This window comes from Magallana gigas, chromosome 10, assembly GCF_963853765.1.
Source record: "Magallana gigas chromosome 10, xbMagGiga1.1, whole genome shotgun sequence".
Taxonomy (NCBI): Eukaryota; Metazoa; Mollusca; class Bivalvia; order Ostreida; family Ostreidae; genus Magallana; species Magallana gigas.
Window position 1 is genome coordinate 14,784,540 of NC_088862.1, and position 13,386 is coordinate 14,797,925.

The following is a 13,386-nucleotide window of genomic DNA, read 5'->3' on the forward strand; positions in this document are numbered from 1 at the left end:
ATAAAACACAGTAGCAATATTGTTAACGTACGCCAAAAAATTATATGCAACAAATATAAACGTAAACCTTTTGCTAAACCCGGATATCCTGTATTTTTCGAATTGGATCTTTCTTTTACTTTTAACGTCGTCCATCGGTTTCAGGTATGAGAAGAAGTGATGAATAAATCTGCAATCATCGCCTCATTGATAAACACTATAATAAAATTTCTTTTACATTTGCTTTGATTACTATCTTAGGTTTGATATTTTACATGTTATAGTGCCCTATCAGAAAAATTAAAAGATATATGGATTAGTAAAGTACCACGTTGAGAGTGAATGTTTACAAAAGTTGGCCGATTTTCGTTTATTACTAATACAGTGTAGTATTTTTCAAACTCATACCATATGCACCTTCATCACAGTAATAATACTGTTTCCTGACTATTCATTGCGTGTCAGCTTCATGTAGTCAGTGATAAAACGATTGCAATTGTATTGGACCTGACTTCCGAATTTGCTCTAATCGACTTGTGATAATTGAAACCCAATCCTATCATTTAGCTTCACAGTATGACAACATTCATTGAAAACTCAAAGCGTTTTAAATGATCGCCAAGTAAAACTTTGGGGTTGATCGCCTGATTGATGTAAATTATATTTATTGTTAAGTGTAAAAGTAGTCATATTTATTATAATCTGTCCCAAGTTATGGCTTCCGTCACTTTTTGATGATTTTTAATAAAAATACACATACCTGTGAAAGAAATACAGTTGAAATCGATAAAAGGGAATATATCCAAGATATCTTCATTGAACAATTATCAGTACTCGGGATCCCTTGCACAATTTTTCAACATTATCATCCGGGGGCTTATTAATGGCTGATGCAATGCAAAATCCCCGTAGACTTTCTATTTTTGGATGTGTATTGAAACCTGAAGCGGTAGAGAGGGCGTTTCAAAAAAGATAATCTGGACATTTTTCATATTAGTGGATGAATGTAGATTTAGCCCAAAGGTATTTATGATTATCAAAATATCAAGCCAAAAGTGGTGGAATCAAAAACTCGGGACAGAGTATAAGTGTTGAAGTAGAGTCATACACAGGTTCTCTCCATATCTAAAATATATTTTTAGTACACATTTTGGACATTCTTTTTATAAATGCTTGTTAAGTATATTTAAATCATTCATAAAGTTGAATCTTTAACTTTTTTTTTATTACAAATTAAGAATTAAGCATATAATATTAAATAACAGATCATATGATCTTTGAAGGATTCAAAAGTTGTATTTGAACAGTGATGTGAATAATTCAATATGAACTGTACAGGCCTAAGGCCAACTCTCCTTGAGTACATATATACCAGATCTCACTACAACAAAACTTTATTTGTTGAAATTGCACTAGCAAGAAATATACTTGTGAAGAATTAGTCAAAGGCCACTGAACATTCTTTATTTCATTGTATGAATATAACTTGACTGTCTTTCGATCATTCAGTAATCAGTACTATAAACAAGCAGGATTACAATGCACACTTATTAAAGGAGTAAGATCTGTGGAATATGATGATAATAATGGTGTGTTTTTAAATTTTCAGCCATGGGCAAGTTTATGAAACCAGGCAAAGTGGTGCTTGTGTTAAGTGGACGATTTGCCGGGAGAAAGGCAGTCATTGTTAAGGTGGGTATATTTTTTGTGAATGATTTTTTTTCTATTCAAGAATGAAATGGCCAAGATTTAATCCAATGTTTATTAAAAAAAACCAAAACCCATTGCCAGGTATCTTTTTTCAGATGTAGAAAGACTAGAGTTTTATATGATTGATGGTCTAATGATTCATATTAGTTAAAAATAATAATCATGAAACTTGTTTAATTTGAATAGATTCCTTTTTGAAGTGTACTATCATGCTAATTTTCATTTTCAACTACAGAACCATGACGATGGTACACAAGACAAACCTTACGGACACGCCCTTGTAGCAGGAATCGACCGCTACCCACGTAAAGTCACCAGGAAGATGGGCAAGAAGAAGATGAAGGACAGGTCCAAGCTCAAGGCTTTCTTACGGGTGTACAACTACAACCACCTTATGCCCACAAGGTACTTTGAAATAGTAGTGGAGGCACAACAGTTGTAGAAATTTTACTGTTTGCAAAGTGCCTCTTTTACTTTTGACTTTAATTTCATGACCACCTTAATTTCACAATTTACCAGGGATAAACTGGTTCATGGTGACTAATTATTTGCTAATTAAATTGTAGATTATATGGAAATAGAATATCAGAAATAATTTAAGAACTGGTTCATGGCGAGAAATATTTGCGACGTCAAGAACCTTGCGAAAGACTCGCACATACAAATGAATTAAAGTTGGTTTATAATAATTCCAACTAATTGTCTCATAATAAATAAAGAAAAGTTATGAAGTATGATTTTTTGTTGTAAGCGTTGCACATGATTCCACAGAAATAAAATTGAATGTTGTTAAGAGTAAAGACCTACCAAAATATATTTAGTCTCTTCTTTTTGGCATCAAAAAGAATGAAAGCAGTAGTGGCTGTTATTTTTGTGCTAGCCAACTTTGCAAGAAAATTATTGATATTTACCCAGACATAGGGTGTTTAAAGAAAAAAAACAATTTAAGACTTTAAAATTCGCCCAGACTTAAATTCGTCCATTGACAACAAGGGGGAAGAGGTGAAAATATTAATTAATTGGGGATGATATTTCCCTGTATACAGTTTGTGGTTTTTTTAATGGTCAGCTAATGCTGTTATTGAACTATCTTTAGATACTCAGTGGATGTTAACCTAGACAAATCTGCTGTCAACAAAGATGCTTTCAGGGACCCAGCTCTGAAACGTAAAGCAAGGAGGGATGTCAAAGCTAAATTTGAAGAAAGGTGGGTGTGAAAGCTGAAAAATGTTGTCACTGTCTTGAAATATAAGCATTATTTTGGCAAGAGTAAGAAAAATTGAATAATAGGGGAGGCCTGCAGTCTCCCCCTCCCTCAAGTTTTTTTTACCCAAGCCCAAATATTGACATTTCAAGAGAGTTTCTTGATTTTGATTTGATTATTATGTAACATTGTATGTCAGTTGATATCCAAACAAGCAGTTTTTGATAAACCAATAAATATTAGCAATTGAATCAATGAGACCATGTTGCAAATGAAGCATTAAAAATAAAGTCATTCAAAAACATAAAAGAATGCCAGTTATTTATGCAAGACTATACTGTGGCATTGACCAATTGTATAGCTTTATAGTAGTTAATTGGGTAACCTATATTTGGTCATTGCAAGGGGCACTTGCAGAATATTTTTGATCAGTTTATTTGGTGTATCACAGTGTGTGTATTGTTTTCAAACATTCTTAAATGATGATTTGTCATGGGAGGTTTGCATGACCTCTTGGTTAGACATCTTTTTACATTAACAAGCCTAACTCTAATAAGTGTACATACTGCACTAATTAAAAGAAAACACAAGAAGTCATAATATTGCTGATTTCTTTGTTTTGTATTTTTCAGGTACAAGACAGGAAAAAACAAATGGTTTTTCCAGAAGTTACGGTTCTAAACAGACAATAAATTATAAAAAAAAAAAAAGAAGCTGTTTCTCTTTTGTATGTATAGATGAGAACTAGTTCAGTATATTACTGATTGACAGAGAACAAGCAAAAGCCTCATGACCCAATTTATATTGAATTTACTCATAACATTTTTTTTTTTCAACTGTTGGTTGATACATGAATTACTGCACATTAAATAAATGGTAGATCATTTATTTACAACGTTAGTCAGACAAATCAAAAAATAATTTTCCTGTTGTATTAGTTTACTGTGGAATCATTTAATTTTGTGGGAGCCAATTTCCGTGGATTGCTTAAAATTTTCACCAGGTTCTGGTGGATGTAATTTGGTAAAGTTCTCTTATACCTCCAAAAGAAAATATGACTAAATCCATAATTTATTAATGCATGAAGGATGTTAATTCATAGATGAGAGGTGCCCATAAATTCCACAAAAGTTGAGTCACTGCAAAATCTAATGATGCTGGTCTTGAGGCCTTGGTTATATAACAGTATGTCTGTTTTGTGCAGAGAAAAAACATTGGGTAAAAAAAGAATTGTCGCACCTACAGAATAATTACGGTGCTTTCCAACGTGCCAATTACATGTTCTAAATTACATTTCTATAAACTTAAAGAGAACACTTCCGGCCATTGCAGAGGAAAGAGTTCTGCTAAAGGGATCTACCCTATGACATGTAGAGTGCAGGTAATAAATATTGCAGTATTTAATAGTACTATAAGTGATTTCAAGTGATGCCTACTTACAAAGGATAATCAGAAGTCTGCATTTTGCTTTGATCCTTGACCTGTTAATGATAAATGCGTTTCTTTTTTGCCCGATAATGAAGTTATACAATGCACAACGACATGAATCAGTTTTATCCATTTTTATTTCAGGATATTGATAAATACACTGTACATCTTATGTGAAATACATATAATTATATAGCTGATTTAGTTCTTTACAACTCCCATGATGTGGGTATAACAGTCCGTTAAAAATGAACACTATAAATAAAAGAAACAAAAAAATTATGATATGATAATTCTGTGTGCATGAATTGTACACAATTTCCTGTGCATTGTTACACATAGCAAGTTGTCCTAGCTTGGTCAACTGAAATATCAAAAGAGATTTTTTCAATAATCAATACTTTCTTGTATTTATGAATACAAGTTAAACATTAATATCCTATTGTCATCCATTATTTACTACTTATTCCCCAATGATTATCATTCTTCCTGACAAGTAATAAAACAAACGTACATGTGTATTACAAATCTTGAATAACACTGAATGATGGATTAATTGAGTTGTCAGGCAGATAAATGTGTAATACTACCAGTATTGGACACGTTGAGTAAACAAAAGATTTAAAGTGTTTAAAGTTTTCACATTTCATTCAAAATCTGCTCTTAAAATGACAGTCATTTTGTTTATGTCTACATACAAAACAAAACTCTTTATTTATATATGATATTGCATGTACATGATTTTATAAATACCTTTTATTCCTGGCAATGATGGTTTCTAATCTATATACATATAGAGTTTAGACAATAAGAGTACTGTACCTGGCTCGTTATAACTATCTAATTTAAATGTTCATGTATTTTCACACCCAATTCTTTCTATTTGATTTGGTAACTTAATCAGATTCTCACTACAGTAACTGCAGATGGCACATAAGTACACACTATACCGGTATATCAAATATTAATACAATTGTCATTACATGTACATCATACTACAGATATTAAATATTTCAACCTCTATTACAAATATGTTTAAAAATGCATATGTTCTTAACCACTCCTGGAGAAATACTGTTTATACATGAACAATCATAATGTTGATTAATTAATGCAGTACTGTAAATTCCTTATTTTACGCAAGTATTTAATTCCGCTGTTTTGTATCAAAGCGCGACAATATAAAATAGTGATCACCAATTTTTTGTTATTATTTCCCATAGTTCAAAACCGTCTGAAACATAAAATAGAGATTTTAATATCTGTGAGGGTTGCTTCACACGATTTTATGCTGAAATTAATTCCTTGTGATTGATTAGGAATCTACAGTAATAAGATGACTCTACATGTCAGTTGATGGTCATTTAAATTCTTTTACAATTTACTGTCGGAACCAACAAGTTTTCTCTCCTTTACACTCCTTTGAATGCAGTTTAATACAATGGAGAGAAAAGCCGTGGGTTCTGACAATGTCCAATATTATGAAAAAAATTTTTGCTGACTTCAGATGCTCAAAGAACACTAATTAAAAGAGAACAGCCAAAATAGCCCTCTCTCAAACTGCCCATAACTTAAGCAAGTCCATGAAAATAAATTGCAACTAACTGTATAAATTTGATTTAAAGAACATTCTCCTAAACATCCAGACTATTTTTCAGTTCATGCTTCACTCTCGCCATCTATCGCATTCTGGTCCTCCAAGATGGGAACGATTAAATTGTCTTTGGACATGAGGTTGTACTTTGTCACAAACTTTGTGAATCTTCGACACAGGTAGGTTTCATTCTGAAGAACAGGAAAAATGTTCTTAATGTAAGAATTTGAAAGCTAGTCACAAACTGAAAAAAATACTATTATTGATCCATAATTAAAAAAGTAAAAATATATCACACCCATTTCAATGCCCTTTACTTCATATATTTAATTACAGTGGAATCATATTGTTTTGGGGGAGCAAACAATAATCTGTTGACATAAAATTCCAAAACCAATACAGTGAATTATTACAGAACTTGCTAAAACATATTTAAATTAAGATTATGTGTAGTTTTAAGTCTATTAAACATTAAATATTTTTATTAAAAATATTCAATCTAAGATGAATACTAAGAACATGCATTTCCTGTACTCCAAAGAGTGTTAGTATGGATGAATCAATTACATAGTGTTGAAACACACAAACTTTTTAAATATTAAATGCTTGAAATGACCATTATATAAATAGTGCCTGTTTGGGAGGGTAACAGTTGAAAATGACACCTAAAGGAAACCATTTTCAACCGACACGAAGCGCAGGTTGACAATGGTTTTCGAGGGGAGTCAATTTCAACTGTTATCCTCCCAAACAGGCACTATTTATTTTATTATACTGAATGTCTTAATTTTATAGCTTTTACTGCTTTTATTTAGAAATGACGTGAATTCCACGCCGAACCATACGCGCATAATTTACGCGCATGTAACAATACGTTGTGTTACCCGTTGCTAAGTGTGTTGCTAATGCTGAGGGTAATAGAACAGATTATCAACTGCATCTAAACCAATCAGATTTCAGTATTTAACATGAAAATATAATAATATATAAATAGTGCCTATTTGGGAGGGCAACAGTTGTAATTGACATACCGAGAAAAACATTGTCAACCGACACAATTTTTTTTATATGAATTCTACGTCGAATTGTACATGCATAATTTACGCACATGTAACAATTTTTTGTGTTAACCGTTGCCAAGTGTGTTGTTAACACTGAGGGTAACCGAACGGATTATAAACTGCGTGAAAAACAATCACATTTCAGTATTTAACATGAAAGTATAATTTAAAAAATGGTTATAAATCTCAGTATAATGGCGTACCTCATATTCATCAAACAGAGTTCTGTGGTGGAAGTAGGCATGAGAAAATATCCTATAAACTCTTCTGCAGACTGAGCCAAGCTTGTTCACTGAGGATTCTTTTATACACACCCTGAAAAAGTCAACATAAAATGACAACCATTAGGAAAGAACTACCTTAAATTAGTGTCTATGTCTTGAAACACAGAGTTTTATGTGTTCAAAAACAATGGAAAAACATTTTATCATTTCCAAGACAGGGAATTTGGATAACAATGTAACTATTTTGTAAAGTTATGAGGTCAATAAGCATTTGATATCAGATAAACATTCATGCATTAAAGACATAATCATATTCTTGAAGTCTATCATCGCTACCATTAACATTCAGAAAAGGAGAATTCTGCAAATAAATATCTTGATTGTACCAAGTTTTCTGCATTAGTCTCTGTATAGGATACATGTTCTGTTACAGTTACACAGTAAACCATAGTTCTGTTACATGTTCTGTTACAGTTACAACGTAAACCATAGTTCTGTTACAGTTACACAGTAAACCATAGTTCTGTTACATGTTCAGTTACAGTTACACAGTAAACCATAGTTTTGTTACATGTTCTGTTACAGTTACACATTAAACCATAGTTCTGTTACATGTTCTGTTACAGTTACACAGTAAACCATAGTTCTGTTACAGTTACACAGTAAACCATAGTTCTGTTACATGTTCAGTTACAGTTACACAGTAAACCATAGTTTTGTTACATGTTCTGTTACAGTTACACAGTAAACCATAGTTCTGTTACATGTTCTGTTACAGTTACACAGTAAACCATAGTTCTGTTACAGTTACACAGTAAACCATAGTTCTGTTACAGTTACACAGTAAACCATAGTTCTGTTACAGTTACACAGTAAACCATCGCTTACCTGCTTGGGAAATATTTGTTACTATTGAGTAGACACGCTGCTCCGTCTAGTGTGTGTCTGGTGTAATCAATGGCTGGACACTGCAAAAGAACAATATTCTCTGTGAAATTTAGAGTAATCTCCCTTAAGTTATTTCTTGTTTAAAATACATGTACTCTAGATCATTAAAATCATTTTTTTTAAAAATCATTAAATTGTACATATATTAAAGTACTTATGCATGCATGAACATGCAAACTGTGGAATCATTTTTATTTGTGGGGGTGTCAATGTTCGAGGTCAGCCGAAATGTTCCTAGTTCGTGGGGACGCTTATGTAATTTCGTTGGTAGTGTAATCAGGGTAATTTTAATAAATAATAAACAAATGATTGTGTATAGGTTTGTGGGGATGTAAATTCTTGGGCAAATGTTACCTACGAAAGCCACGGATATTGGTCCCCCACGAACAATGATGATTCCAGAGTACCAGTATGTAACTTCGCATCAATTTTAATGGTACTTCTCTGAATATCATTTTGAAAATTGATTTTCACAATTTTTTTTTTTTTTTAAACACATATTTCTATTTTTGTCTTTAAATTTTAGTGTATATACAGTTTTCTACATTACGATATCATTGTGCACTATCTTTTCTAGATATCAATTTGTCCTACTTTATTTTGTGCATTTTTTACAATATTCAATTTTTCATATTATCTCCCCCCCCCCCCCCCCCCCAATGACTGGTAACTTTCAAGATACCCCGACACATTTATCGATAAGCCTTTCAAAATGAAAAGCAATCGACTCAAAAATACCCACCTCTTTGGGGGTTTTATGTGCTGCACATAGAAATATCCACTGCTCTGTGGCCGTCATTTGTGAACACTGCTCAGGGTGGCACTCTGTCTATAACACAGAAAACAGGCTCTAGTGTAGGGAACTAATCATGTTGTAAAAATCAATAAGTAATCACATGCAATATAATATGTCCAAAGCATTCAGTCAAAACAGGATTGGAAATGAACGTGTAGAAAGCACTGAGCAAGAACAAATATTGAGGACTGTAATGTTTGGTAAATAGTTACCTACTGGTAAGTAAGTTAAAGCAATATGAGCTGTATTTTTTAGAATTTTATTTTGCTGCAAAAACCTGCTAGTATGATAAGTCTGCATATAACTTAAACTTTTATGATAAATAAGATTTGAAAAAGTCATTAATTTTTGTCAAAGGAAATATTTCTCTTCTAAGGAATATATAGCAAATCAATTTTTGTACAGGACGACAATAATTCAATTTTGCTCAAAATAAGGCTTTTTGACGGCTTATTCCACAAAATATGGCAAACAGAATTTAAAAAACCATGATATTTTTGTCATTTTAGTAGAAAAGAACATTTAAGTAAAAAAAAAAAAATCAACATAAAAAATGCAGCTCATATTGCTTTAAGTAATATATATCCAGTAAGAACTTGTGAAATTACTGTTTTAAAGTATTTTTTTACACAGGAATAAAGAGGTCTTCTTTTTAATACTTGCCTTGTTTTATAAGTTTTAAAACTTATCTTGACCCATTAAGAGTTTTAAAATATTGGCTCTTTTTTTTTTTTTTAGAAATCATACACTGCATTAACGTAAATCGCTAGTGTATAAAATTGTGGTATACAAAAAATGACATACTCACTTGTAATTTAACACAGAGGCCGTTCAGCTCCATACAAAATTGTCTGCAAAACATGAATAAAAAATATGTGCAACATAGATCATATTGTACAGGTATTTTATATTCTGTGCCATCTTTAATAAAGTAGAGATTATGTATCAGTACTGCTAATTCTGGTAATGACCACCAGTTGATTTGTCAGAAAAAAACAACACATATTTTTTATTACAAATTGAATATAATTTGCCTGTATTTAACCACATGAAAACCATTTTTTTCTTTATCATTTATTCATACTTACTTGTACATATCTTATATATTAAGGGTACTGACAATTTCATCAGTTTTTATATTATTTTTTCAATTTTGCAAACCCTTCAGGGCAAACAATCAGCATGCCCTGAATTAATTAATTAGAATTTGAAATACTGACCGTAAATGTTCATACTTCCATACGCCTTCCTCCACCCCCTCTGGAGGAGTCAGGATTTCTTCAATGTTTGTAAAATCCTTCCTGATTGCCTGTTGAATGAACTGTAGGAAAAAGAATAGAATATAGTGAACATGGTAAAAAAAAAATCATATTGATAAATTAATTAAACTGTATGTGGCAAATTAATCAAATTGAATTTTGAACTTTTAATACATAAAATAAGCATTATTTTTCATTTTAATTTTAAGATACCTAATTTAAGATTATACTTTGAACTCAAATGATGCAAGATGGTCGGGGAAAAAAATGAAGGACAAGACTGAGATTCAAACCTGAGGCCAAATCTCTAGTCAGGTGCTCTGCCAAATGAGCTATTGAACACTAAATATAGTTAACGATTCAGCTCAGATTTGTTATTTGGACTGATGCCAACACCAAATTTTGGGAGAGTCCTTCATAATTAATGTCTTTAAATTCTATCACAGGAATGTCACAGTTATAATTGAAATTCTAAAATCTGTCTCGATCACTGCAACACCAATTTTTTTCATGCTTTTTTTTTTATATGGACCGTGGCCATAATAAATTTAAGTCATGATTATATCTCCATGAAATGAAAAAAGTTCTTTTATACTTTTAACATAAAGGTTTCAACAAACTAGATAGAATGTTCTATCGTTAAAATGACAGATGTCCTATGGACCGGTTTAACGATAGAATTCGTCCCATATACTCACTTCGTAGCAAATAAAAAAATTATATCGCGCTGTATCTCGCCTAAATTTTCATATGATTGGTCTCAAATACCTACAATGTTGCTCTTTTATAATTCCATATTACCACATTAACTGTTTCTGCAACGAAATCGCTGCCACTTTTAACATCACATTTGAAAATTCGCTGTTTATGGTCGCCATATTAACAATAAAATCCGAGACATTCCGAGTACGATTTCTGACAATATGGCAGGCAAACTCAAACGCATATTTTGAAAAAATGCCATGGTACGACTCATTAAATGGATCTTTTGTGGACTAAACTACATATGCATGTTCAAAAAGGTTTGAAATGTATAAAAATGTGTTTTTCGAATGCAGATTATTTTTAACGGACTTAAAATGAACGCGAAGCTGATCTGCTTCACGGCTGCTACATTGCAAGTATATGGGACGAATTCTTACTGTGACCTGAGCATAGCCTGGTCACGGTAAGATTATTCTTTCTATCAACAAACCTGCTGTACGGCGAGGGTGCTATCCATTTCTTCAAAAGCCTCATCACTCCAATTACACCAGTCCTTCAATCATGAACAAATTTTATCTTAATCATTCATTTTAGTTTCGTTTGTTGGAATATCTGATATACTCAACCAGGCAAAAGAAGGGGGAAACTTATCAAATGATAGGCTACATAAAAAAAACCCCAAATATTAACTAAGGAAATTCGAAATGTACACTGTCACTGTCAGAAAAAAATAATCAAAGAGATTTGATCTGTTATGATCATTTAAACAACATTGCATGGTTACTAGATTTCTTTAGTTATTAAGGAGATGTTTAGTATCGTCATCTACTCACTTCAGCCTTTGTTCCAGGACGATTTCGTCGCAGAACAGCAGAATTACCGTCAGCCATCTTCATTTTCATTGCAGCAATCTGACGGTTGAATGAAATTTCGCCCCCATTGCATTTCAGCCCCAGACCACCCCAACCCTGTCTCAGCCGGAGTAAGGAAGAATCTTAACCCGTGTAAACATGGGAATCGTTTTAAAAATAGTATGCCATTGTGTTTATACTTTCAAATATTTTCGATGTTTTCTGTTCCCATTAGTTGTTTTTCAAAATAATCTGTTCTTTTATTAACCAAAGATATGAATTCTGTTACGTATAACACCACTAAGAATCGCTTTATATATCTACAAGAATTTACCAATCGGGGAGGTCGATTTCCGGAAAAAAAATCACTTTTAAAAATCAAAGTTCATTTGATCAGAGACATAAATAACATGTTATTTATGTCTCTGATTTGATATTTTTCTTCTGCCATTATTTAAATAAAATTTTTAAAATTTTCATTTCGAACCTAGCATATTGCAAAATTAATTACTAGCGTGTAATTAAAAAATTTATTTTGAATTATCATGTTTAAAACTGAATGAGGTATAAGAAAAATAAATACCCGAATTAACGTCATTGTGGACACGGCATATGTGATAATTTAGACATCGTAATTAATTGTGATCCTATACGGAACACATTCCTTATTTATTTAAAAGACTAAATGATATATAAAAACACAGGGGACAAGCCCGTTTTAACATTAATTTCAATGGCCCCTGTGTATAAAAAGGAAAAATGTAACTTCCCAAAATTTTGGAAATCCTATTCTGGTGGGGAGGGGGGGGGGGGGAGGGTTGACCATCGTTGACCAATAATGACGTACACGTATAAATATGAGATGGTGATCCTATCTAAATATGTTTCGTTAAATGCTTAGCTGCAGATCTGTAGCTCTCTGGTTGAAAAAATTCGGATAGACAAACCAGAGAGCTACAGTTCCAAGCGTTGTAAAAACCTCCGATTTACGCCGCCGTTTTTGTGTCGCTCGCTTCGAGAATTATATCCGACTTTAAAAGCATTCAACCGCCTAAAAAATTGGATTTATTAATTAAACATATAGTTTACCCTAACTCTGCTAACTTTGTTTTCCTTTCAATGGTTCACAACGGCCATCCTTCGCCTTGGAATGTCATCGTTTTAAAAAACTCGCCTTATGACAACCATGTTTACCTAGTAGCGAGATCTCGGGTGCGTCGATTTACCCAAATGGACCCAAATGAACCCAAATGGCGATTAAAGTGGAAAACAATTATAATAAAATCCTCATAATTTAGGGAAATTTGGAAAAATAAAAGCCGAAGGTCCATAACAATAATTAAAATTATTTTAAAAAGTTGTTTTATTTCTATATAATATATATATTTATATTATTTGAATATAATTACATACATTATATACTTTTACAAATTGAGATAAAATGCTCATCTTTATTTTTCAAAAACAATTTTTAAAGATATACTGAAATAATTTTAATTATTGTTTTGGACCTTCGGCTTTTATTTTTCCAAATTTCCCTAAATTATGAGGATTTTATTATAATTGTTTTCCACTTTTATCGCCCTTTGGGTTCATTTGAGTTCATTTGGGTAAATCGACGCACCCG

General features: G+C 32.1%; 2 protein-coding genes across 2 annotated transcripts; one reads left to right on the top strand and one right to left on the bottom strand.

Annotated features, from left to right (window-relative positions):
- The first annotated feature begins 93 nt into the window (after window positions 1-93).
- On the top strand, window positions 94-3,606 carry LOC105347733 (large ribosomal subunit protein eL27). The gene is made up of 5 exons (XM_011456917.4): window positions 94-144; window positions 1,589-1,671; window positions 1,925-2,094; window positions 2,786-2,896; window positions 3,526-3,606. Exons 2-5 carry the CDS (start codon window positions 1,591-1,593, stop codon window positions 3,572-3,574), a joined length of 411 nt encoding a protein of 136 aa, XP_011455219.1. The 5' UTR covers window positions 94-144; window positions 1,589-1,590; the 3' UTR covers window positions 3,575-3,606.
- A 2,206-nt stretch (window positions 3,607-5,812) lies between these two features.
- Window positions 5,813-11,893, bottom strand: LOC105347743 (MOB-like protein phocein). The gene is made up of 8 exons (XM_011456930.4): window positions 11,742-11,893; window positions 11,399-11,461; window positions 10,165-10,265; window positions 9,753-9,795; window positions 8,891-8,977; window positions 8,089-8,168; window positions 7,180-7,291; window positions 5,813-6,106 (listed from the first exon to the last, which is right to left on the bottom strand). The coding sequence occupies exons 1-8, from the start codon at window positions 11,808-11,810 to the stop codon at window positions 5,981-5,983; spliced, it is 681 nt and encodes a 226-aa protein (XP_011455232.2). The 5' UTR covers window positions 11,811-11,893; the 3' UTR covers window positions 5,813-5,980.
- Window positions 11,894-13,386: the final 1,493 nt, after the last annotated feature.